A 27033-nucleotide genomic window follows, 5' to 3' on the forward strand; every position below is an offset into this window, starting at 1 on the left:
TTCTTGTGTATCGAGATGTTTTATTTGGAAATGTGTCACTGATGCCCAGCAGCAGGTGCATCTGTACCATACGTCAAGGTTTTGCTTTAAAATATTTCTGGTCACCAGTTAACACGGACGGGAATCATTTTTTCTTCTTGTATTAAAACAAAAAACTAGAACAAAATATATATATATTAGACCTCACTCCAATGTCAGAACATTACAGCAATCTCGAACCAAATTACATCCAGGGAATTCTCAGCACTTACAAGGAAACCCCACACAGATATACAGCTAAAGATTAAATATATATGCAGCAAAGGGACAGGGGGCTGGGAAAAGTTACAAGAGGAAAGAAACAGCTGGCTCTCATCTTAAAGTATGAACAATGAAGATTCTTGTATTTATAAATAAAACATTGAATGAAGTTGGGAAATTACAGTCTAGATCATTTATACATTATACTTCTGTTAGGAAACATCCAGAGTCAATATGGGAGGCAAGAAAAAAAAAAAAAAAAAAAAAAAAAAAAAAACACTGCACGCAGAAGGGGTGGTTGTTGGGTGAGGATTGTGTAAGTGATGCCTGCTTCCTGCCCACAACACTGGCATCAGGACCCCATATTGCCCTGAAGTCCTCTTGATGAATATAGCTAGAAGGTTACACACAACAGTCACTAACTTACAATTGCGCAGTTACAGGGTAGAGAAGGGAGGAGAAACTACTGAATCGGGTGGGTGAAGGATGACTGTACACATGAGATAAAACCATTATTTGTAAGTGGCGATTTTCTGGAACGTCAAGGAAGGGGGGTGGAAAATCAATTTTTTATTTTGTGGACAGAATCAGAGCCACGATGAGACCGTACAGACCCAAGACTTCAGCAAAAATGAGGATCAGGATCATGCCTACAAATAGCCGAGGTTGTTGTGCTGTACCCCGCACGCCTGCATCTCCAACAATGCCAATAGCAAACCCAGCAGCAAGACCGCTCAGTCCTACGCTCAAGCCAGCACCTAGTTGTAAGAAGCTCCTAAAAGAAAAAAAACAAAAAACGAACACGTTAGTGATCTTTAATTTATACAGCAAAACAAGTCTAGTAAATGCAGAAATATAAGTGGGCATGACAGACCACCACAACTTGAAAAGTCTCCCCATTTTATAAATTGGTGGCATGCACCTCATGATCAGTGCCGTATGACCTCCAGGCTGCTTACTTGTATAATGTGATTGCTGATGTTAGAGAATTTGCAATAAGCACTGCAACTACCAGTCCATAAATGGCAATGATACCCGCCATGACGACAGGAATGATAGATTTCATGATCAGCTCAGGCCGCATGACAGACATTGCTGCAATCCCTGTGCCGCTCTTCGCTGTGCCATAGGCAGCTCCCAATGCTGTGAATAAAAAAATAAATAAAATAAATGAGAAAGTAGCAACACAAACATCAGAACATTTAGTTTTTTTTTGTTTTTTTTAAAAAGGCAAATAATTTACACAAGTCAGATTATCCAGTATCCCAAGTGGGCACCTGTCATTGTTTGCAATATGTGCTGGACACAAGTTCTAGTATAGATTCATTGAACTGTACCAACAGTAATGATGCAAACAAGCAGCCATCATTTCCAAGAATAAAGAGCGTAGAATTCAGTCCCAGGAACACAGAAGGAACACTCAGACACCAGGTATTACAGCCACAACACGTTTCAACGGTTAACAGTCTTCATCAGGTGGACATTTTATTAGTGATGAAAAAGAGGCAGTATTTAAACAAACCAATCGCAAAGCTGGTATAATTACATATGCTAATGTGTAGGTTTAATAGATTATAAAACAGCTTGCACACAATGGCAAATACACTGCATTTAAAAAGCTGCAGAACAAACGCAGCGAGAAACTATCATATGTAAAACAAAAACTTAATAAAATCAAACTAGGATAAAAAAAAAATATAAGCAAAACCACAAAATAAAAAAACAAAAGATAGATAAGAAAAAAAATATACGAATATAAAAAGGAAAGACATATCCAACTTGTCACTTTATCAATCATAAGATTCAATCCTTCAGGGGCCAGCGTAATTTAAATATCCAGAAGCTTTCTCTTTTTTTATTAGACTGCTGAACCGGTCTGCCACATTGTCGGGTATATGGTCAATAATTGTTTATTTCAGAGATTTCCAGTTCTTCTGGTGCATTAACAGAAAGTGTTTGGACAAACTGTAGTAAAACATTTTTTAGATTGTCGATGTTTATTCAGTCTAGCGTGCACAGTTTGTATAGTGCGGCCCACATACTGTAGACCACAACCGCATTCTATCAAGTAAACTATTGTATGTAAGTGGACTGGCAGCTGACAAATGAGTGAATTTTTAAAAAAAATGTGCCCGTTGTATTTGATTTAAATTCCTGTGCTCCAATCACAATGGAAGTACAGCAAAGGCACTTTGTATTCCCACAGGCAAAACACCCATGATTCGAAGATAACTGAGAACCTAAATGTGGTGGGGCTAGTGTAGTATTACTGGGTGCAATCCTATTGCCTAAAGTCCAATTCCTATGGAATATGGTTATGGGATGAGGAGGTAAATGTCTTGAAAGTACTGGATCCCCTTTGAGAATAAACCAATACTTCAACAACAGTTTCCTGACCACTCCATGAGTGATGAAAGTGGTGATAAAGCTCCATCTACTAAATGACATCTTAGGGGAAGATGACTATAGATCTTGCTTTAATTTTTTTTTTTTATGATTAATTTAATGGTTTTGCTTCTTTTTTATCCTAGTTTGATTTTATTACTTTTTTTATATATGATAGTTTCTCACTGCGTTTGTTCTGCAGCTTTTTAAATGCTCTGTATTTGCCATTGTGCAAGCTGTTTTATAATGATCTATTAAATTTACACATTAGCATATGTAATTATAATGGCTTTCCGATTGGTTGTTGTTTATTTAAATACTGCCTCTTTCATCACTAATAAAGTGTCCACCTGATGAAGACTTAACCGTGAAACGCGTTGTGGCTGTAATACCTGGTGTCCGAGTATTCCTTCTGCACTCCTGGGACCGAATTCTACTTTGTTCTTGCGTCCTCCATTGGAGGCGTTTGGCTGGAAGCTGCGGGGGACTCTGCAATTTGGTTCTTTCCCTCCTTCCCTGGGGTCTACTCTTGGCGCTCCACCACCAAACCACCTAATACTGAACTTCATTTCCAAGAATGGCATTTAGTGGTAGACATCAATAACGCAAGTACCTATAACCCGGTCATTTCCCATTACAGACTGTAGCTAATGAAGCTACTTTACCATCTATTACTGCAAGCTCACATTTAGAAAATCTCCCACATCCATAATTATAGTGAGCTGCAAAAAAAAAATAAAAAAAAAATGCATGAATGAGTGCAGAGCCAATAACCTCAATAAAAAAAAGTTATCAATGACCTTAAGCTGCGAGGCAGAAATACTACAGAGTAACTTGAAAGGATGATGCACATGACAGCAATGTGACCACATTTCACATGACCATACAGCAATACTATAATCACCCTCCTTAGCATTGAACCAATTCAGACAGCAAATTTCTTAGATTAGGCAACTGTAGAAAACAATGCTTCAGACCATACGTGTCTAGTATGCAATATAACCACAAGGTTAGTTAATGCAGTGCACAGAAAATAAGACAACATGTACATAAACTCAACATTAAAAGAGGTGGTCTGGGAAAACAAGTCATCACCCATCAGTTGGATATGCAATAACTTCTTGATCGGTGGTGGGGCTCAGTTTCTGGGACTTGGGGTAAGTTCACACAAGGCATTTTTGCAGCTTTTTCTGCAGCAACACCTGATCATCTTTGCAGGAAAGAAGTTGCATCAAAAAACACAAGTTTAGGTGCATTTTGCTGTTTTTTTTTCTTGGCCATGCTAATGTCCTTGAATTGTCAGTAGTAAAAAATGCAGTAAATGATACCTGCATTTTTTTTTTTTTTTAACACCCATTCAAGTCAATGGGTGAAAAATGCTGAAAAAAAAACAGCAAAAATGCTGAAAGTAGTGACATGCTCAATGTCCAAAAAACGCAGCAAAGCAAAAAACACTGATCACACAAAAAAAATGCATGAGATTTCTGAATTCTCAGGCTTTGCCGTTACTGTAAAAAGCAGCTGAAAATTTGCACAAAAAAAAAAAAAAAAAAAAAAAAAAAAAAAAATCGCAGCAAAAAATCCCTGTGTGAACTTACCCTTACAGTAATCACCAGAACAGGGAACTTGTATCCCTGGTGGAGCAGCAGTAAAGCTCTGCACACAATGCGGATTTTGCTGCGGGTCTGCAGCAGTTTCCCATGAGTTTACAGTATAATGTAAACCTATGGGAAAAGAAACGCTGTGCCCATGCTGCAGAAAAAAAAAAAAAAAAAAAAAACACGTGGAAACGCAGCGGTTTACATTCTGCAGCATGTCAATTCTTTGTGCGGAATCCGCAGCGGTTTTACACCTGCTCCATAATAGAAAACCGCAGGTGTAAAAAAGCAGTGGAATCTGCACAAAAACTACGGTAAACGTACCTTCACACATAACGATATTGTTAATGATATCGTTGCTTTTTGTGACGTAGCAACGATATCGTTAATAAAATCGTTATGTGTGACAGCGACCAACGATCAGGCCCCTGCTGGGAGATCGTTGGTCGCTGAAGAAAGTCCAGCACTTTATTTGGTCGCTGGATCTCCCATGGACATCGCTGGATCGGCGTGTGTGACACCGATCCAGCGATGTCTTCACTGGTAACCAGGGTAAACGTCGGGTAACTAAGCGCAGGGCCGCGCTTAGTAACCCGATGTTTACCCTGGTTACCATCCTAAAAGTAAAAAAAACAAACAGTACATACTTACCTAACGCTGTCTGTCCCCGGCGCTGTGCTCTGCACTCCTCCTGCACTAGCTGTGAGCGTCGGTCAGCCGGAAAGCAGAGCGGTGACGTCACCGCTCTGCTTTCCGGCCGCTGTGCTCACACAGACAGTACAGGAGGAGTGCAGAGCACAGCACTGGAGGACAGACAGCGGTAAGTATGTACTGTTTTTTTTTTACTTTTAGGATGGTAACCAGGGTAAACATCGGGTTACTAAGCGCAGCCCTGCGCTTAGTTACCCGATGTTTACCCTGGTTACCGGCATCGTTGGTCGCTGGAGAGCGGTCTGTGTGACAGCTCTCCAGTGACCAAACAACGACGCTGGAGCGATCCGGATCGTTGTCGGTATTGCTGCAGCGTCGCTTAATGTGAAGGGGCCTTAAGTCTGCAGGAAAAATGCAGTGTTTTTGCCCTTAGGATTTATGAAATCCTCTGGAAAAATCCGCAGGGGACCATTCTAAGGGCATGTGCACTGTGGCTCCATTCTACTAGCCCCCATTGGGGATTTGAGCTCTTCGCTCAGCTTTTTCCTTCAGCCCCACAGAGAGCAATGGCCAGGAGTCTAACCTGTCTCTTTTGTAGCTGGGATGAAACATCCCTCAGCTGATTGGTGTCTGTCCCAGTGGCCAGACCACAGCCAGTAACTAACATTACATCTACACAGGTTCTAAAGAGTGACATGAACCATCTTAATTTTGACTAATTTATAGAACCTATATAGTATCTGGAGGCCAGAAGAAGGAAGGTTATAAAGTTTGGTTTCTGGTTATAAACCAGTAATGAAACCATCGTGTCATCATTACAAGAACCGTATGCAGACATTCCAAAGAAACAGGAACTGCTCACATTTACGTGATTTTGTGGAAAATCTGTAGCAGAGATGTATGCAGGTCCTGTACAGAGCATCCCTATAGCTTCCTCATACAGCCATAGACATCCACAAGTGTTCAGTTTTCCTCTAGAAGTAATTTTCTTTAGTTTGATTCAAACAGAAAACCTCTATTCAGTGTGAAGAATGAGGTCCAGTAGGGCCATAAACTAGTGACATTGCTATATGAGCCCTTGTGTTGGTGGGACATTAAAACCACAGAATGGTCAGGATAAGGAGCTGCACAGAAGCATTTCCAAGTGGAAAGTTTTGCTTCACCTCCAAGCTGTCCAACATTATAAAGTCCATAGTCTAAAGGTACTGTTACACTTAACGATTTACCAACGATCACGACCAGCGATACGACCTGGCCGTGATCGTTGGCAAGTCGTTGTGTGGTTGCTGGGGAGCTGTCACAGACAGCTCTCCAGCGACCAACGATGCCGAAGTCCCCTGGTAACCAGGGTAAACATCGGGTTACTAAGCGCAGGGCCGCGCTTAGTAACTCGATGTTTACCCTGGTTACCAGCGTAAATGTAAAGAAAACCCCAAACAGTACATACTTACATTCCGGTGTCTGTCCCCCGGCGTCAGCTTCCCTGCACTGTCAGCACCGGCCGGCCGTAAAGCAGAGTGGTGACGTCACCGCTGTGCTTTACGGCCGGCGCTCACAGTCAGTGCGAGAAGCTGATGGCGAGGGGACAGACACCGGAATGCAAGTATGTACTGTTTGTTTTTTACATTTACAATGATAACCTGGGTAAACATCGGGTTACTAAGCACGGCCCTGCGCTTAGTAACCCGATGTTTACCCTGGTTACCAGTGAAGACATCGCTGAGTCGGCGTCACATGCCGATTCAGCGATGTCTGCGGGAGGATCCATCGACGAAATAAAGTTCTGGCCTTTCTGCTCCGACCAACGATGTCACAGCAGGATCCTGATCGCTGCTGCGTGTCAAACACAACAATATCGCTATCCAGGACGCTGCAACGTCATGGATCGCTAGCGATATCGTTGTTAAGTTGTTCAGTGTGAAGGTACCTTTAGCAAATGAAGAGGGTCATTACTTAAGGCCAGATTCACATCTGCTGCACCCAATTCATGTAGACCAGAATGCATGGATTTTGCACCCTTTGCACCGTATTCTTTGCCCAACTGTGAGCAAAGCAGAAAAACATGAGTGCATGCACTGGCAAACGTAGTTCTGGTACATGAGCTGGAAGTATGCATGTCGGCAAATGCACACTTATGCTTTTTGGCTTTGCCCACAGTTGGGCAGAGCCTCTGCGAATGCACAAAAGGCTATGTTTTTGAGCAGGCACGAGATGTCACAGGGCAAGAGGCATTATCTATGATGTATAATGGTGACCAACAGCTGATGTATGTGATGTAGAGACTTGAAACCACGCCCACCAGATAGGACAGAAATTAACATACAGCGTGGGACACATTAAAAAAACATTTTTGTGAGTATACAAGGGGAGTCAGGGGGTTCTATAAGGATGTAGGGAATGCACAGCAGATGCTTATTAAGGCGATATTTTTAGCTGCTATGCCATAAAACTGGTGACAGATTCCCTTTAACTGTTGTACTAGCAGAACGATCTTTCAATATACATTAGATCAGGCCCTCTGAGGAGTAGTTACTGCTTCAGAGTCAGGTGGGCTCCACAAAACCATGTATGATCTGCCATCTATTCATCCACAGGCTGTGAACTCCAGATAATGCCACAAAAAAAAAAAAGTTTAGAACTTGTTAAACTCATAAGCATTTTAACATTGTCATATGAGCTAGGGGTTGTCAGACAGGTTGATCACATCGATCTACAGTGTGAAGTATGGTTGTAAAAAAGCAAATGCCTGAGCCAGCAGCAAGACCAGATGCAGGTTTCAGATCATGCTTTGATTCTTTCTCTGATCAAACATGGGGTGAAGGCAGCACCCCATTGAGCATGCTGGATTTAAAAGTGCACTCCAGCATGTTTGTTATTGCCCCTTCTGTTACAAATCAGCAGTGTGTAGAGTGCAGATGCATTAAAATACTTAATGGTCTGTTCGGCAGGCTTCCCAGGTGGCCATTCATTTGTCCGCATTCCAAAATAAAAAGTGTCACGTGTGTATGTGTCTTAACTTTGGCTTTAGTGTGATTTTTTTTCATCTCAGATGTCCTTCACTATCAGATAGTCAGGGCCCCACTATGTACCATAGCTGATCTGCAGGGCTGCGTGCCCAACAGCAGTGAATGGGACAAGGCTGTAATGCACAGCAGATCTGCTACTAACTATACTGCACAGAAAGCCCCAACGTAAACATTGGAAAGGCAGCAGATTAGGGGTATTGTGATTTGTACCCCACTGAATATTGACAGAATACCATTATGATTCAAGAAAGCTTCTGGGAATAGTTTAATACATTAAAAAAGTGAGCAACTTCCTCCAATACCATAATTGTGAAGAAGTACAAACAAGTAGACAATGGCTGAGGAGGCAGAGCTTCTACAATGAAAGTGGTTCGAGTCCATCGCACGCCACAAATTCAAGAGTCATGTGAAAGCTGCAGCTCACTCTGCAGAATAGCATTTGATCTTCCAAATACTGACCAGATCATGTGCCAGACAACATAATATATTTCATTGTACCACAAGGTTAACAGTTATCAGGAGAACATTAAACTTCAGCAACTATTGTACCTGATGTGATGAGCCATTTGAAAACTGAACTATACTCATATGGGAGATAAACCTTCAGACTGCAAAATAACTTGTCCTCAGTCATACAACCAGTAACTGGCTTATCAGCCCTGATACCTGCTTGTCATTAACAAGTGATGCAGTGCCACATCTGCACCAGTGGCAACCAACATGCCACACTGGCAGATTTGAGGTTAATTTTAACTTGAAATATATGCAGAGCTATTCTTGCCATCAAAAATGGTGCATGCCAAGGAGGCCCCAACGCAGATTACAGAGTCCTTTCAGCCAGAATTGTTCTCTTAAACAATCTTAAATTACATTTTTGATGCCTATGCAAGTATTAAAAAAAATAGCAGTTGCCACAAGGCAGAACCGTCATGCAAGTGCCAAGGGCATGCCAATATCCGTGGAAGATCACTGGAGCAATAGTAAAAAATAAGTGACACCAGGCGTTACCAATTCAATGCTAGAAGTTAGAACATTTTTCTACCAAAGTCAAACTCTCCATAAACATTTTAGGGATAATCTCTTGAAGGAACACCGGTAGATATGGAGGTTCGCAAGTAAAGTTCACAAGTAGGTTCTGAAAAATACAGCAGTAGTCATGCCCCCAATGATTTAGCATTTATTCTGTTAAAAAAAAAAAAACCTGATCACATTTGCATGACTTCTAGAATAAGGTGGCTAGCTCAATGTACATTCAAGGTCATGGACTTAATTTTGATGCAGAAGAATACTAGAAGAAACCTGCTCAGCCTGAAACTTATTGACTAGCAGCATATTCTGTTTTAAGTATCAACAAGTAGCTGTATCCTCTGCCCCCAACCTAGGGAAGGACTCAAAGCATGTGTATTTCATTTTATCCTAAAGTCACATAACACCACCAGAAATTAGATCTGTCCTTGAAGTCTAGCACAGCCTAGTAACTTTGCAGTGACGGGGCTCCTGGGTTCAAATCTCACCAAGGACAACATCTGCAAGGAGATTGTGCGTTGCCTCCAGGTTCTTTAGTTTTCCTCCCACATGCCAAAGACCTACCGATAGTGAATTTAGATTGTAGCCAGTGGGACACAGATGTTAATGTCTAAAGAACTGCAGAATATGATTGGGCTATATACAGAAAGCATAAGGGTATGTGTCCACGGGCCGTATTTTACTCTGAAATGCTATGGGGTTTCTGAGAAAATATTTGAAAAGCCGATTACAGGGGGAACAGACTAGTCCAATATGATTCCTGGCCAGCAACTCCCCTCTCCAGTTGATTGTTAACTATTCCATGTGGTCATGGAGAAACCCACCAACTAACCGTATTGGCTTAGTCTGGTCTCTGCCTGTAGTACATGGCTGGTTTTTCAAAGTAAAGGACACTTGGCTGTAATCATGCAGCTGGATATATTCAAACAGCATAAATTTAATGACTGGTTTCCTTAAGTCTCTGAAAGTGTTACCTTAAAGGGAATCAGGGGCTTATCTACAGCATTCTGTAATGCTGTAGGAAAGCGCTCCCCCCCTTCCCCCCCCCCCCCCCCCGATATTACCTGAAAGGTAAGAAAAACAAGTTAGATTATACTCACCTGGGGGAAGTCTGCTGGGAGGTGCCGGACCACGACACCCATCGCATCTTCATACCATGACGTCCTCTTCCTTGCTTCCTGTCGTGGCTCCTGCACAGGCATACTCTATCTGCCCTGTTAAGGGCAAAGCACTGCAGTGCACAGGCGCTGCGCTTCAGACCTTTCCCAGCACCTGCACACTGCAGTGCTTTGCTCTGTCCTCAACAGGGCAGATAGAGTACACCTGTGCAGGAGACGCGGCAGGAAGCAAGGAAGAGGATGTCATCGCATGAAGATGCCCATCGGACCAGACTGCACCCCAGGCGAGTATAATCCAACTTGTTTTTCTTATCTTTCAGGTGATATGCCCCTGATGGCGGTGGCCGCAGCTTATATATGAAAGAGTAGGTGACAGATTCCCTTTAAAAGTCACTGGCAGGACTACAACAGTACATGATACCCTACTGACCCAGCAAACCAATTAACAGTAGCAGTCACCGTGGCAAAAATAAATCCTGTACGTTAGTAATAAAGTTGGGTTAGACATTGAGACAAGAATGAATATCACTGCAGCTATATTAATTTATATTAACACTGAGCAATGCTCCCAAAAATGTAAAAGATAAGTTCATAACCCTGCTTTACCTTTCCCTAGGTCCATCACCAAGCTTCCTTTGGAGCAAGATCACAGGTCGTGCTGCAGCACCGTCAATATGTCAGTGCTGCTGACACTTAGGGGAGGTGCACAGGTCAGTAAACGATGCAGGTTGTCCAACCTGCAGCATCCAGATGTTACAGCATATAGTCGATGGGTTTTCAAGAAATCCCATGTTTACTATGCATCCACAGACACCTGCGGATCACCTGTAGAGAGACATGCCGTGAGTGTCCGCAAGATAAATTTCACCCGTACAGTTTATTGAACAGTTAATCTGCACGGTTCAATGAACTCATGCGGATTCACCTTGTTTCAATAGATGGCAGAGCTTTGGATGCAGCAGACATGTGCTGCATCCAACACGCTGCCAATTACTGACAGTGCATCTACCCTTACAGACCAGGCGCAGCAACACAAACTCAGCACTGGACCAGGGGAGGGTGCATAAAAATAGAATTATTCTTACCGTTAATTCGGTTTCTAGTAACCCACCACGACAGCACACCTGGAGGATGTTACCCCTTTCCTAATAGGGACAGGAAATGACAAGAGGTTAAATAACCCCTCCCTCATCCTCCCCTCAGTGTTATTATAAAGGACCACAGGAGAATGAATGCTTCAAATTATATTTATTCTTTTCAGAACGTATATTAAGCAAAGGGAGGGATTACTCCTGCTGTCGTGGTGGGTTACTAGAAACCGAATTAACGGTAAGAATAATTCTATTTTCTCTAGTAACCCCCCACGACAGCACACCTGGAGCAGTACCCAAGAGTAATTTTTAGGGAGGGACTACAGCACTAAGGACTTTTTCTCCGAAGGCTAAGTCTTCTTTTGACATCAGGTCAAGCCTGTAATGTTTGGAGAACGTATGGACCGAGGACCACGTGGCCGCTCTGCATATTTGCTCGATGGAAGCACTGGCTTTCTCGGCCCAGGAGACAGCTGTTGCTCTAGTAGAATGGGCTGTAAGCTTTCCTGGTGGTGGAAGGCCTTGAATTTGATAAGCCTCCAGGATTGCTCTTTTGATCCAATTTGCAATTGTGGATCTGGAAGTCTTCTTCCCCTTATTCTGGCCGAGAAGATGAATAAACAGATTTTGATCTTTTCTAATCTTTTCTGATGCATGAAGATAATAGAGTACCATTCTTCGAACATCCAAAGTATGGAAATGTTCCTCTTCCTCATTCTTTGGTTCTTGATAGAATGATGGAAGAATTATCTCCTGCGATTTGTGGAAATCGGAGACGACCTTTGGGAGAAAGGATGGGTCTAATCGTAGGATAAGCCTGTCCTGAAGAATCTTCATGTAGGGCTCGTTGATTGATAGGGCTTGTAGTTCACCCACTCTTCTGGCTGTTGTTATAGCTACCAGGAAGGTGGTTTTCCAAGCGAGTTTATCCATGGTTATGGAAGATAAGGGTTCAAATGGTGGCAGTGTAAGTCCTTTCAGGACTATATTCAGGTCCCAGGATGGAACTATATTTATGGGTCTTGGAGATATGCGGGATGCCGCCGTCATGAATCTTCTTACCCATCTATGGTTGGCTAAAGACTGGTCAAAATAAGAGCTCAAGGCTGCCACTTGTACCTTGAGGGTGCTGGGTCTGAGACCCTTCTCCAGCCCATCTTGTAGAAAATCCAGGATCTTGGCTAGGTTTGGTTTATCTGGGTTAGGTTGCTCAGGAGCACACCACGTGATGAACGTCTTCCAGATCTTTTGGTAAATAGAATTAGTTACCGTTTTGCGACTTTTTTGTAATGTTTCAATTACTCTCTTTGATAGTCCTCTAGTTCTCAGAATTGAGAATTCAGAAGCCAGGCATTTAGGTGTAGCCTCTCGGGATCTGGATGCAGTATTGGCCCCTGGTAGAGAAGGTCTTTGACCGGTGGAAGTGCTATTGGCCCATCTATCTTTAGACTGATGAGGGCCCCAAACCAACCTCTTTTGGGCCAAAGTGGAGCCACTAGGATCACCTTGAGTTTTTCTGCCCTTATTTTCTGCAGGACTTTTGGTAGGATCGGCAATGGCGGGAACGCGTATGCTAGCGAGAATGTCCATGGCTGGACCAATGCGTCCACAGCTAACCCCGGATTCATCGGATCTAGCGAGAAGAACTGGTCTACCTTTGCGTTCTGACTGTTCGCGAACAAGTCCACTTCTGGCTGTCCCCATCTTTTGACTAGTATCTGAAAGACTTCTGGGTTTAGGCTCCATTCTCCTGGATGGACCTCTGTTCTGCTCAGGAAGTCGGCTTGTACGTTTATCTCCCCTTTTATGTGTAGGGCGGATATGGAGAGAACATGTTCTTCGGCCCACGAAAATATTCTTGCTGATATTCTTTTTAGATCTTCGTGTCTTGTACTTCCCTGGTGGCGAAGGTGGGCAACTGTTGTCATGTTGTCTGAGTATATTTTTAAGTGGGAATTTTGTACAAGAGTTACCGCCGCTTTGAGAACTTCTTCTACTGCTTTTAGCTCTTTGTAATTCGAGGATTGTTGTGTTATTTCGGCTGACCAGAATCCCTGGAATATGTGCTGGTCTACCGTAGCTCCCCAACCTTTTCCACTGGCATCTACTGTTATGGTCACTGCTGGGACCTGCAACCAGGGAACTCCTCTCATTAAGTTCTTTTTTTGTAGCCACCATGTTAATGAGGACTTTACATGCGGTGGTATCCGGATCTTTTTGTCTAGAGAACCTGGGGATCCGTCCCAGCTTGACAGAATATGAGTCTGAAGTATCCTGGTGTGGGCTTGAGCCCATGCCACCATCTGGATGCAAGATGTCATGGTACCTAGAACCGACATGGCCCATCTTAGAGATACTCTCTTCTTGTCCCGCAATGTTCTTATCCTTGATGTAAGCAGGGACCGTTTTTGTTCGGGCAAGAAAGATGTTTGTCTGTGGGAGTCTAATAAGACCCCTAAAAAGATCTTCGTTGTGGACGGAACCATATCCGATTTTTTGGGGTTTATCACCCAACCCAGAGATGACAGGATCTGGACTGTTGTTTGAAGATGTTCCTGTAGAATTGGAACCGTGGGAGCCACTACCAAGAGGTCGTCGAGGTATGGGATTATGCATATCCGTCGACTTCTGATGTACGCCATCACCTCGGACATGACCTTTGTAAAGATCCTTGGAGCTGATGATAGTCCGAATGGGAGGACATTGAACTGGAAGTGGTCTATAACTTCTCCTCTGGTGACTGCAAACCTTAGAAATTTCCGATAGGTTGGATGGACTGGGACGTGATAATATGCGTCCTGTAAGTCGATGGTTGCCATGACGAAGTCTTGCCCTATTAAGGGTACTGTCGATCTGACGGACTCCATTCTGAATCTTCTGTAGGTTACATATTGATTCAGCGGTTTCAGATTGATTATCATCCGATGGTTTCCTTATCAGAAATAGGCTGGAATAATGGCCCTTGTTTCTTTCGTCTTTTGGGACTGTGGAGATCACCTTGTTGATTAAGAGATCTTCTATCCCAGTTATCAGGGTGGACTGTAGCTTCGGTGTTGATAACGTTGTAGTTTTCATTCTTTTTTGGGGATATGATGTAAACTCTATTTTCATCCCCTCTTTGACCAATCTTAAGGTCCACTGATCCACACCGATCTCTTGCCAGACTGGGAGGAAGTTCGAAATCCGACCCCCCACTATGACGGCGTCATTGCTTTCTCTGGTTTTGGGGTTGTGAAAGAAAAAGATTCCTGTCTTTCCCTCCTTTCGGATAGCTCCAGCGACCTGTTTTACCCTTTCCTCTGTATTGAGGAGTATGCTCCTGCTGAGTGCGGAAGGGTCTTTTCCTAGGGTTTCTAGGTTCTGGTAAGGTCTTTTTCTTGTCTGAAGCCTTCTCCAAAAGGTCATCCAAGGCTGGTCCAAACATATACTTTCCTTTAAAGGGAATAGAACACAGCCTCATCTTGGAAGTCATATCCCCAGACCAGGATCTTAGCCAGAGTGCACGCCTTACCGAGTTTGACAGTGCGGATGATCTCGCCGTCACTCTCACGGATTCTGCAGAAGCATCTGCTAAAAAGCCTGTTGCTTTCTGGAAGATAGGCAAGGAGGCCAGAATATCTTCTCTCGGAGTACCTGAGGACAAGTGCTCCTCTAGCTGCCCCAGCCAGCGATGCATCGATCTAGCCACGCAAGTGGATACTGAATTGATGTTCAGTAAAGATGCTGACGTTTCCCACGACTTCCTTAGTAGTCCGTCCATCTTACGTTCCAGAGGGTCTCTCAGTTGGGAGGCATCCTCGAATGGTAGCGTGGTCTTTTTGGCTACTCTGGCAATCTGGACGTCCACTTTTGGGACTTCTGACCAGCATGACGCTGTCTCGGCATCCACAGGAAATCTGTCTTTAATTTCCGCTGGAGTAGTCAGCTTCTTTTCTGGGGATTCCCACTCGTCCAGAACTAAATCTCGGATGTTTTGGTGAATAGGAAACACCTGACGCTTCCTAGAACGAAGTCCTCCAAACATCTCTTCTTGCACGGACTGTGCCGTCTTCTCTTCCTCAACCTCCATAGTTTTCCTTACAGCAGTAAGGAGTTCTTCTATATCAGATGAAGAGAAGTAGTATCTCTCTTGCTGGACAGTTTCAGAGTCCAGGGATAATTCACCCTCCTCTGGGGGTTCGTCCGACGTCTCTCCCTGAGAGTCCTCCTGCTCTTCCTCCTGTGGATTAAGTTTCCTTTTCTTAGCCTCAGGAGGGGCACTAGGAGATGGTGTAGGCTGAGAAAGAGTGGCCAGAGATGTTTTAATCTCCTGCTGGATTAAGGTTTTAATCTCCTCTATCAGGGATGGCCGTTCCTCGCTGATAATTTTGTCTGTGCATTCTTTGCACAATGATTTCTTGTATGAAGAGGACAGCTTCTTCATACAAACTGCGCATTTGCGGGTAGTTTTTGTTTTGCTTCCTGATGTGGGTTCCTTGTCCCCCTAAAAAGGGGAGAAGGAATCATAAGACTACAACCCACATCAGGGAATGGACACCCGGGGCCAGACTACTCACTGGGGCCGGGATGGTGCTGTGTTCTGCAGGTGCAGAGCGCGAGGAAGCAGACATCTCCATAGTCTTCACCACACAGTGGTCCTACCTGCGATGTCTTCCTGTCCAGGGCCTGAATATATAGGCGACCGGACGCAGCACCTGTCCTCCTGGATGAGGACCTCCTCCTCCGGTGTCCGGAAGTACGTGGGGGGAGAACGCCGACGTCTTCCATGCTATCTCCTAGCGTTCCTGGCTGGAACGCACGAGGAACTTCCTGATTCAGAGAAGCCGGCCGGCGTCTGACGTCACATCCGGCCGCCGGCTTCAGACCGGAAGTACCCACACACGCGCGCGCGGTGCGGAGGAGGAGAAGGGCTGGAGAGCTCAGAGAGGCCTCCAGCCGAAGAACGCCCCAGACCTTACCCGCAGGCGCGGAATGGTGGCGAAGGAGTCCCGAGTCGGAGGAGACGGGAGCAGCGACAGGGAATGGACGTAAGTCTGATCCCAGCTGCCCGGCCAGATTATCTGTATTCCCCCCGGTGACCGCTGCCGGCACAGTGCACCTGGGATGACCTCTTCATCCCTAGTAGGGACAGGAAAGAACACTGAGGGGAGGATGAGGGAGGGGTTATTTAACCTCTTGTCATTTCCTGTCCCTATTAGGAAAGGGGTAACATCCTCCAGGTGTGCTGTCGTGGGGGGTTACTAGAGAAAAAACAATTCTATTAAAAAAAAAATAAGCACCTGAAGGTGTTTTTCAAAACAAGAACACTCCTTTCACACCTGGATATAATTCCAGAGTACAAATTAAGTGAGAAAACGTAAATTTGTTATATGAGGTCACATCAGTAGTTTTGTGAAGGGTCAAATGCCAAGGCTGAGTTCCTGTTTGCAGCAAGATCCTTATTGATACTCATCTGTCAATGTTTCAGCAGTGAGGAAAAATGCCTGCTTTTGAAGGAAGTTTTAGTTTTCACTGCTGTATAAAGGACTGCAAAGTTAAAGTACAATTTGCAAACAATCTTGGCAAATACTGAGACATAGGTATGAAGAGAAACAGCTACAAGCCCAGCATACAAAGCCTAAACAGAAATAACCCTGAACTGCTGCTATACAAACACCTCAAGTGTTATTTTACCAAACCCCATCTACCTCCCACAATAGGACAACACCAATTAGCAAAGATGATTAGAAATAGTGGCTCTTCGCTTAGGGTTTCTTGCAGAAATTTTCCTTACAAAAACCGGACATTTCTGCCAGAAATCCGCAGGCGTTTTGATGCGTTTGACACTTTTTGTGTGTTTTTTCCCAAATGCATAGAATTGCGGGAAAAATGCAGAAAATCCACAAAAATAATGAACATGTTAATTTTTTTTTACCACGATGCATTTTTTTCGCGGAAAAAAAACACATCCATGTGCACAAAACATGCAGAATGCATTCTAAATGCTAGAATGCATAATGTATGCGTTTTTAATGAGTTTTGAGGCCATGTTCACACGTTCCTGATTTCCCTGCTGTTTTTTCTGCACTAAAAACCGCAGCTCTTGGCAGAAAACGCAGGTGCGTTTTTGGTGCGTTTTTTGATGCGTTTTTTGATGCAGTTTTATGTGCAGAGTCTGTTTTCTAGGAAGTTTTTTAGGGTTAAAATGGCTGAAAATACCCTAACCCTACCCCTATTCTAACCTTAGTGGAAAAAAAAAAATTCTTTATTTTTTATTGTCCCTACCTATGGGGGTGACAAGGGGGGGGGGGGGTCATTTACTATTTTTTTTATTTTGATCACTGAGATATAACCTCTCTCAGTGATCAAAATGCACTTTGGAACGAATCTGCCGGCCGATTCGGCGGGCGCACTGCGCATGCGCCCGCCATTTTGGAAGATGGTGGCGCCCAGGGAGAAGACGGACGGACACCGGGAGGCCCGGTAAGTATAGGGGCGGAGACATGAGGGCACGGGGGGGGGGGGGGGGGTGTCGGAGCACAGCCACACTCCGCCCACGCACTTCCTGCTGCAGCGGTTCTGCACCACAAACCGCAGAAAACCCGCAGATATTTTTTTCGTCTGCGGGTTTTACTGCGGGTTTGACCTCACAATGGAGGTCAATGGGTGCAGAACCGCTGCAGTTCTGCAAAAAGTAGTGACATGGTACTTCTTTTTTACCGCGGCTATTCAGCGCGGCTTTTTTATTGAATTTCAGGATCATGTGCACAGTGGTAACTGTTTTCCATAGGGTACATTGTACTGTACCCTGCATGGAAAACAGCTGCGGACCCGCAGCGGCAAAATTGCGGCGGTTCCACAGTTAAAAACGCACTGTGTGAACATGCCCTTATAGTGTTTTTAGCGCGAAAAAACCTGAACGTGTGCACGTAGCCATAAAGTCTTGCTTCTGAAAGGTGGCATATGACCACACACCAATCTTTAGGCTAAAGCCCCCCCATACACATTAGACTAGCATAATACAAACCGCATATAGTGATGGGTATGGCCAATACTAGTGTTTATGTGGGAGCAGTCTGTCAGGGGAAGATGTCACTTCAACATGGCTGATAGACTGCCAATCACTGTTCTCATGGAAAGCACAGTAAGGCTACTTTCACACTAGTGTCGTACGACACGTCGCAATGCATCGTTTTGCAGAAAAACACATCCTGCAAAGTTGTCTGCAGGATGCGTTTTTTTCTCCATAGGCTTGTATTAGCGACGCATTGCCACACGTCGCAACCGTCGTGTTGTGGCAGACCATCGGCACCAAAAACGTTGCATGTAATGTTTTTGGTGCGTTGTGTCTGCCATTTCCGACCGCGCATGCTCGGCTGGAACTCCGCCCCCTCCTCCCCAGAGCTCTCAGTGGGGCAGCGTACGCGTTGTAAAACTGCATCTGCTGCCCTCGTTGTGCTGCGCTTTCACAGCATGTGTCGGTACGTCGCCATGACGCATTGCATCGTACGACGCTAGTGTGAAAGTAGGCTAAGGCAGGGCCAAGGGCTCCTGCATATGGGAGAGATGGCTGAGAAAGCTGCAGGCCAGAGCATGTTTGTCAGATTGCTATCTAATATGCATGTCCTGCTTAAATTCCCACTATAGGGGCTCCTACAGAGACAGCCAAATCAGTAGATAATGGTGGGTTCAGCTAACATTTGGTGCTGTAAATTCTATTTGTATTTTGCATCAATTATCCAAATTAAGTTTTTAGAGCTTTTTAGATGCATTTACACATTTTTATGCCATGTTTCAAATAAAACTGCTTTGTGTTGGAAGCTTCCCATTACTTGGCCTTATGAAACTTCAGATTACATGGCTTTAGTTTCTGCAGCAGAGATGTGGGGTTTTTATCTGCAGCTTTCCTTGCCTGAGTCAAAGTCTATAGGAAAAATCCAAATATTTACATCAAGAGAAATTGATATTTCAGATTGCAAAAGTCACACTACAGGACAGGCTCTGCAGCATTTACAATATATAAATCCCAGCCATGTCGCAGCATCTGTAAATCACTTTTTTGCACAAATGCAGTGTGGAAAAAAAAAAATCATTGTGGGAACTTAACCTAATTGGCTCCTTTCAGAAGATCTTGGTCTCCCAACAGTTTAAAGCCATCAATTCTCACCATACCCAGCACAGCCTTCACACTGCTGCTCCCATTGTCCACTATTGGCATCACATCAGAATGGTGCCCACTGAAACCAGCAGCTTTAAGCAAAGCGTTCCATCCGCATGGGAAAAGCTCAGTGATTGGCAGCAGTGCTGTAAATATGACATTAGCGCTGCAGCCAACAGAAGAAACCAAAAGCTGCAGTAGACCTGGGGGGCAAGTAAAGAGGTTTTAGTATTTATTTATTTATTTTTTAAACCACACCTGGTGACCAGGATATCCTGAAAAGAGAACAATCCCTTTAGCACATGCAGCAGTTTTCAGATTGCCTGCCATCTTTGTCTATAGAACGTGAAACTTTTGTGCTCATTTCCCTGCAAGTTTTTTTTTTCCAAATTGAAGAAACGCCTTAATTTACACAGACCAAACAAGGCCACTATTAGGGTATGTGTCCACGTTCAGGATTGCATCAGGATTTGGTCAGGATTTTATGTCAGTATTTGTAAGCCAAAACCAGGAGTGGGTGATAAATGCAGAAGTGGTGCATATGTTTCTATTATACTTTTCCTTTAATTGTTCCACTCCTGGTTTTGGCTTACAAATACTGACATAAAATCCTGACCAAATCCTGATGCAATCCTGAACGTGGACACATACCCTTACTAATGGGTTTTCCACGGTCGGTATACTGGAACATTTGAACAAGTTTTAACACCTTTAAAACATTAACACCTGGGAGCATCTACTAAATGGGAATGACGATCAAAAAACAAACCAAAAACCCAAGGTTTACTGGTCACCAAAAAGGCCATGTTATTTAACCCCATTGTTACACTGGTCAGATTTAAAAAATTTGGCCCAGTCGCTATGTGGTAGTAACGGGAGTGTCAACAAATCCCAGTGATTGAGATTGTTTTTCGGGGCACATTATAATTTATGACAATGGTAAATTTAGGTTGATATGTTTTTAGTTTATTCATAAATATCAGAAATTCGACAAATTAAAAAAAAAAAAAAAAAAAAAAAAAGCAGCTTTCAAACTTTGAATGATTATTCCTTTAAACCCAGATAGTCATACCACCCAAAAGCATTAAACATTTCCCTCATGTCTGCTTTACATCAGCACCATTTGTAAGTTATTTTCTTTTGTTAGCCTTTAGGAGGCTTAAAGTAGCAGTAATTTTTCATTTTCTCAGGGCAATTTATAAAATGTATGATTTTGAAGGACCTATTCAGGTTTGAAGTGACCGGGGATCCTATATATTGGAAAACCTCCTAAAGTGATATTTTAAAAACAGCACCCCTCGACATATTGAAAACTACTGTCGGGTAGTTTATTAACCCTTCAGGTGATTTTAAGGAATGAATGCAAAGTTGCATGACCAGAATGAAGTTTATTTTCACCACCTAAATTATTATTATTATTTATTTATATAGCACCATTGATTCCATGGTGCTGTACATGAGAATGCTGCTAACATCTGAACGGACGCTATAGCCAAGAGACTCCAAGGCTGCTATTTGGCCATGAATTGCCATGATAAACATCAGGTAAAATCATGATCTCATGGTGCCGATTGGGATAAAGAGAGAACCCCCACAATGATATAGTCATTGACAGCAGCATCTAAGGGGATAAACAGATATGGACAGTGCCAACACTGATGAAGTTGTCCACTATAGTGAATAGCTGCTGGATTGTCACCTGCATGGGGATGCAAGTCTCAGGTCATTAAAAAGACATATTGGCAGTCGCTAAGGGGTTAAGTAAACTGTCAGTTATGAGATATCAATCGATCTATCTATCTGTACATTTCAAAACCTAATTAAAAAGCCTACTGTATATACTCAGGTGTAAGCCGACCCAAGTATAAGCCAACTCCCTAATTTTGCCACAAAAAACTGGGAAAGCTTAATGACTCGAGTATAAGCCTAGGGTGGGAAATGCAGCAGCTACTGGTAAATGTCAAAAATAAAAATAGATACCAATAAAAGTAAAATTAATTGAGACATCAGTAGGTTAATTGTTGTTGAATATCCATATTGAATCAGGAGCTCCATAAAGTGTATGATAGGCCCATAAGATGCTCCATATTAAAATGTGCCCATATAATCCAGCATAAAGGTTAATAATGGCCCCATAAAATGTTCTAGACATTTGCCCAATATAATGCTGCACAAATGTTGATTATGACCCCATAAGATGCCCCATAAAGGTATTTGCCCCATATAGTGCTGCACAAATGTTATGGCCCCATAAGATGCTCCATACAGACACTTGCCCCATTTGCTGTTGCTGCAATTTAAAAAAAAAAACAAAAACAAAAAAAAAAAACTCACCTCTCCGTCGCTCAGGCCCTACGCACTTTCAATACTCACCTGACTTCGTTCCGGCACCACTCCATCTTCAGCGTCTTCTGGACGGACAGGTACGCACTAACCATGTCACCATGCCCTCTGACCTGAGCGTCACTGCAGAAGACTCTGAAGATGGAGCAGCGCCCGGAAAGGGGAACAGGTGAATATCACGCAGTGCTGTGTTCCCCTCCCCGTTATACTCGCCTGCTCCTGGCGCTGTGCAGTCCCTGGTTCCCCAGCTTCTTGTACCGAGCGGTCATCGTTACCGCTCATTATAGTAATGAATATGTGGCTCCAACCCTATGGGAGGTGGAGCAGCATATTCATTACTGTAATGAGCAGTACCATGTGACCACTCCGTACAGGAAGAAGCTGGGGCGCCAGGGACTGCGCCAGGAGAGCAGGTGAGTATAATTAGACAGCCCCTGCTCCCCTCCCAACCCCTGGGTATGACTAGTATAAGCCGAGAGGGGGACTTTCAGCCCCCCAAAAATGGGCTGAAAATCTCAGCTTATACGTGAGTATATATGGTAATTAAAAATCCAAAACAAGCGTTCTTAAATGAGGCCTGTTCAACGTGTTGCATGAAACAAGTACAGATCGGTGATATAACATGTCAAAAGGCCCTTTCCTCTCCCCTCAGCAGAGACCATGCAGTTTTCCACAAGGGAAGGCACAATTTGATCTTTTATTGGGCAGTTGATATTTTGTTGGCCAGTTTTTCCAACAACCAGAGATCTGAGCAGGGAAACCCTGTGTTCCAAGAAACAAAGCCACATCAAGGGCTATTCGACAGCATTGAATAGAGGATGGCCTCTAAAACAAGATATCAAGCGGCAACCATGAATAAAGGGCCAGAAAGAAGCTTGCACAAACAAAAATTATTTTTCACTGACAGGATGCCCCTTCTCACTTTTGTCATTAGGGGCAAATATGTATTACCAGCACGATTCTTATGCTAAAGGAGCCCACTAATAGCACACAAGATCAGCAGCTTGATGGTATCCAGTAGGAATGTACCTTGCAGCTACACATCATTCTGCCATTATGTTGCACTGACATCAGGCACTTGTCATTTATGCAATACCAAATCCCACAGAGGAGCTTACACAGGTTTCATTTCCCATTTTAGCAAACAAAAGTACACAATTGCATCAATTGTGTTGAAATTCTGTGTCTACAGATCGGTTAAGAAACGCTGAGGTGATAGATGTTGTAGGCGCACGCTTCGTGAGGAACCTCATCATCCACATCAATTTGCAAAGTGTTAATGTGAGCAGTATCCGGGGGAAGGAGGGATGTGATCACACCATCTGTCAGCACAGAGAACCTAGGATTTCATACCTTCCCCGATAACTAGCAGCAGATTCTATGGCAGATTAAGGTACAGCAAGGACCAGGCCAGAAACGGATAGACAGTCTCCCACAACAATGCAGAGGAGGAAGAACCTGAGAAGATGCTGCTGCTGATAATGCAACAACCCTCATGAAGGTCACATGCCGATACAGCCACAGGAATATCCGCAAGGGCCAACATCCCACACGCTTGTAGGTCTAAAGGAACAGTCACCATTTTATGTATAAGAGGACCAGTAAACAAGATGAAACCCTTGCCCTTGATTTGGCAGTAACAGCTATACAACAGTGCAAAGGTCGGCAGTTCTATGAACAGCACATATCCTCATACATGCCTTGGTGATAACATGTCATACCAGGCCTCACAATACATCAGCAGCTCAGGTCATGGTGACCACAGCACAAAGCCATTCTGCTCCACATCAGCAGCCACAGAAACGCTGCACTGGGCAGCAGAAGTCCATCTGCTACTACAGCCTTACGTATATCAATACAAATACAGATAAAATACGACCACCAGCAAACACTGGACCTTCAGTCGTTCCTTTCAAGCAGTTTAAAAATTGCTGCCATTCACATACATCCAGAAAAGCTAGACTTCAACCAAGATGGCCACCACAGCAGCTCCCATAGGCACATTTGTTCCCTCGACATGTAAATATAAGATGCACATCAAAGCACAACTCATGCCGGAGTCTGGGAAAGCTGGGTTAGAAATCTTGTTTGAGCTATTGTCAAGTAGATTGCCCAGAAACTGGTAGCTACATAGATTGAGTTGAAATTTCTAGAGATTAAGGAATAGTATGCAGAAAATGCAAATTAGCTGCCCTCCAGGAGGATATAAAAAAAAATGCTTGTGAAACACTGTTGTTACCCCTTTACTAGTACAGAGCAGGGTACTGTTAGCAGCCAAGATGTCTGAGAAACCTAGAACCCCCAAGACCGCTACATTCAGATGGGTGGTTGGTTTGGTTTATACGCACTCCAGAAGAGAAAACTGCTTTGTGATACAGCTCAGGGTACAGATTGGTAACAGAACTAGCTTCATGGGAATAGAATGCAAGAGCTCTTCTCCAAAAGGAAAGCACTCAAATTAACAAAACCAGAGATATTTTAGAGACTGACCCTCAAACAAATCAGAAAGTGCCTAGCTCTATATAAAGGGCAAATAACCCTCAAGAATGAAGCCTAAAGTTTGGCATCTGCCCAAGGCCGGTTACATCTCTGCAGCACAGATGTGGCTTGGGTTGAATGCCCAGGTGGGCACAGAGTCCCAACCACAGTTACTTGCCTTATTTTTGGCTATGAGACTGCTCAGGACAGGAGTCACAGCAGTCAGTCCTGGTAGAGAAGGGTACTGATGGGCAGTATGGAAGATTAACTCCTCTCCAAACAGAAGAATACACATTGTTCAAAACAGTCAGCAGTCTGGATGGTCATAGTATCACTGGGTGAGGGGTGACAATGTACTGTATCACTGAGGTGCAAGAAGCCCAAAACAGTATCTATAGATGTACATGTGTTTGGCTAATGAGAGCCTTTCTTCTGGAGGAGATCTGGTCTGCATACTCATCTCCATGAAACCTTTCCGTCAGGGGCAGCTTTCCTTCCTGAAAAGTTAAGCACTCATCTGCTTATTTCTACAATAGTGTTGATATCCAACAGGCCAAATACAGTTTCTTATTAACTGCAACTGTAAAAAAAAAAAAAAAAAACTAAAGGCCATTAAAGGGAATCTATCACCCCACAAATATATGAGCTAAGGCCACCGGCATCAGGGGCTTATCTACAGCATTCTGTAATGCTGTAGATAAACCCCCCACTGTAACCTGAAAGGTAAGAAATAAAGGTTATATTATACTCACCCAGGGGCGGTCCCGTCTGATGGGTGTCACGGTCCGGCGCCTCCTAGCTTCATACGATGACGTCCTCTTCCTGCTGCGGCTCCGGCGTATTTTGTCTGCCCTGTTGAGGGCAGAGCAAAGTACTGAAGAGCGCAGGCAGCGGGAAAGGTCATAGGCCCAGCGCCTGCGCACTGCAGTACTTTGCTCTGCTCTCAATAGGGCAGACAAAGTACGCCTGCGCCAGAGCGTGATTACAAGAAGAGGATGTGATCGAATGAACATGGGAGGTGCTGGACCCGGACCGCCCCTGGGCGAGTATAATCTAACCTGTTTTTCTTATCTTTCAGGATACATATGGGGGGCTTATCTACAGTATTACAGAATGCTGTAGATAAGCCCCTGATGCCTGTTTAGCAGGAGTCTAATCTGAAAACTCAGTTGTGCAGGTTGCAGGTTTTTTTTCTTCACATGTGGGCCATCGGTTTGTGTAAACTCCTCACAATTGACTTGCGCTGGTCCATGAGCCACACAATCGGCATATGACCATCAGATACACTCATCTTCGCAAAAACTTAAAGTGGTTCCTCTCTGGTAACCATTTCTCACTTAATTATATGTAAATATGGCGACAAAAAAAAAAAGTCATTGGGCTTCATTAAAAATGTTGCACCATTTAATAGTTATAGGTTTTATTGTCTTTGTCCATTCAACTTATGTGGTCATAAATCAGCACAGAGACAAAAGTATCACTGTCAAAAAAAAAAAAAGTTCACCGCCAGATTCTCAGTTAACCAATTCGCAGCAGTGCAACCCAAAAGGTTATAGAAGGTAAACCGTGCAAGGTTTTTAAAATGAAACAATTACAAAATTGTTTAGCCCCAAATTTACAGGGAGAAAAAAAAAAAAAAAAAAAAAAAAAAAGGGCCTTCAAATCTCCAAATTCCATCCGGATCTCTTTTAAGGAGACCCAGTGCTAGACACCAGCAGCAATAACTATTGTATAGATACAAGGCTATATATAGGCAGGAGAAGCCATTTTCGTGCTCAGGAATCAATCTGACCAGTAAATATACACCTTGTATCCCCGGACTGGAGGCAGAGACCTCTGCATAATTAGTACAGTTGCGCTATTACCCTAAGAACATGACAAAAAAAAAATAAAGAAATGAGATAGATAAATATATTTTTTTTAAGGTTTGCATAAGAAAATCCCCGCATCCATTGCGATCTCCCCCACCCCAGTCCTGGTGCCCAGCATTGACCGACCCCTCCCCATCCAGCCATTCTTCCCTCTGCAGTCATGTGACCTCAGCAGCTGCTGGAATCACCCGAGTGACGTCACTGCCACCCCTCACCCCCCTCTCCAATACTAGAGATCAATGATCGCCCCTAAATCCGATCAGATGAATGAGCAGGGGATGGGGGGGGGGGGGGACCACCCGAGTCTGTTCGGCCGAGAAGCCGGAAATAACCGAAGTGTGACCGAGGAAGGAGAGGATGGGAAAGATGGCAGGATGGAGCCGGTCACATGATAGCGGGATAAGGAGCGGACCCCCGTGTAATACGGCGCTATGGCGGGGGGATACCCGGCCTGCCGCCATTACCGACAAACGTTACACAAACATCTCACCGCTGAACACCATGGCAGACGAGGCGCCCATCACCGCGAAGAAGGCGGAGTACTCAGGAGCGGAGCCGGAGTCGGTTGAAGACATGGCTGCGGCGGGTGCGAGACGTCTCCTCAGACCGTGACAAGCCAAAAACAAAGGGGAGAAAACAGAGAAACCGAGGGGGGGGAAAGGGACGTGCTGGAGACACGGAGCTGCGGGAGGAAGGAAGGAGGGGAGCGGGGCTGTCACCACAGACGCTGCGGCTCTCACACTGGAAGAGCTAAAGCGCCGCTCACTGCTCTAAATACCTCACCGCAGCACAAAATGGCGGCCGGCTGCGCGTCACGTGACGCGGCGCTTCCCAAGGCTCCTGCTTTTTTTTTCCCTCGATCCCGCCCTTTGCCGGACTAAACCATTTCTCGACAGAGAAGGGGGGGAGTAAAAGCTACAGGCATAGAATTACAGTTAATTCGTTCATTATAATGATAAAACTTTACCTCCTTATGTTAGTTATTTTATAACGGAATATTTTATGTTATAACTGAGTCCGTAGTAGTGGGTGTTTTATTATCGATGGTGGTAGCAGTTGGTACGGTCCG

General features: G+C 44.1%; 1 protein-coding gene across 1 annotated transcript; it reads right to left on the reverse strand.

Annotated features, from left to right (window-relative positions):
* On the reverse strand, positions 1-26771 carry ATP6V0C (ATPase H+ transporting V0 subunit c). The gene is made up of 3 exons (XM_069734417.1): positions 26455-26771; positions 1200-1383; positions 1-1015 (listed from the first exon to the last, which is right to left on the reverse strand). The coding sequence occupies exons 1-3, from the start codon at positions 26537-26539 to the stop codon at positions 811-813; spliced, it is 474 nt and encodes a 157-aa protein (XP_069590518.1). The 5' UTR covers positions 26540-26771; the 3' UTR covers positions 1-810.
* Positions 26772-27033: the final 262 nt, after the last annotated feature.

The sequence above is a fragment of the Ranitomeya imitator genome, chromosome 7 (genome assembly GCF_032444005.1).
Source record: "Ranitomeya imitator isolate aRanImi1 chromosome 7, aRanImi1.pri, whole genome shotgun sequence".
NCBI classification, from domain to species: Eukaryota; Metazoa; Chordata; class Amphibia; order Anura; family Dendrobatidae; genus Ranitomeya; species Ranitomeya imitator.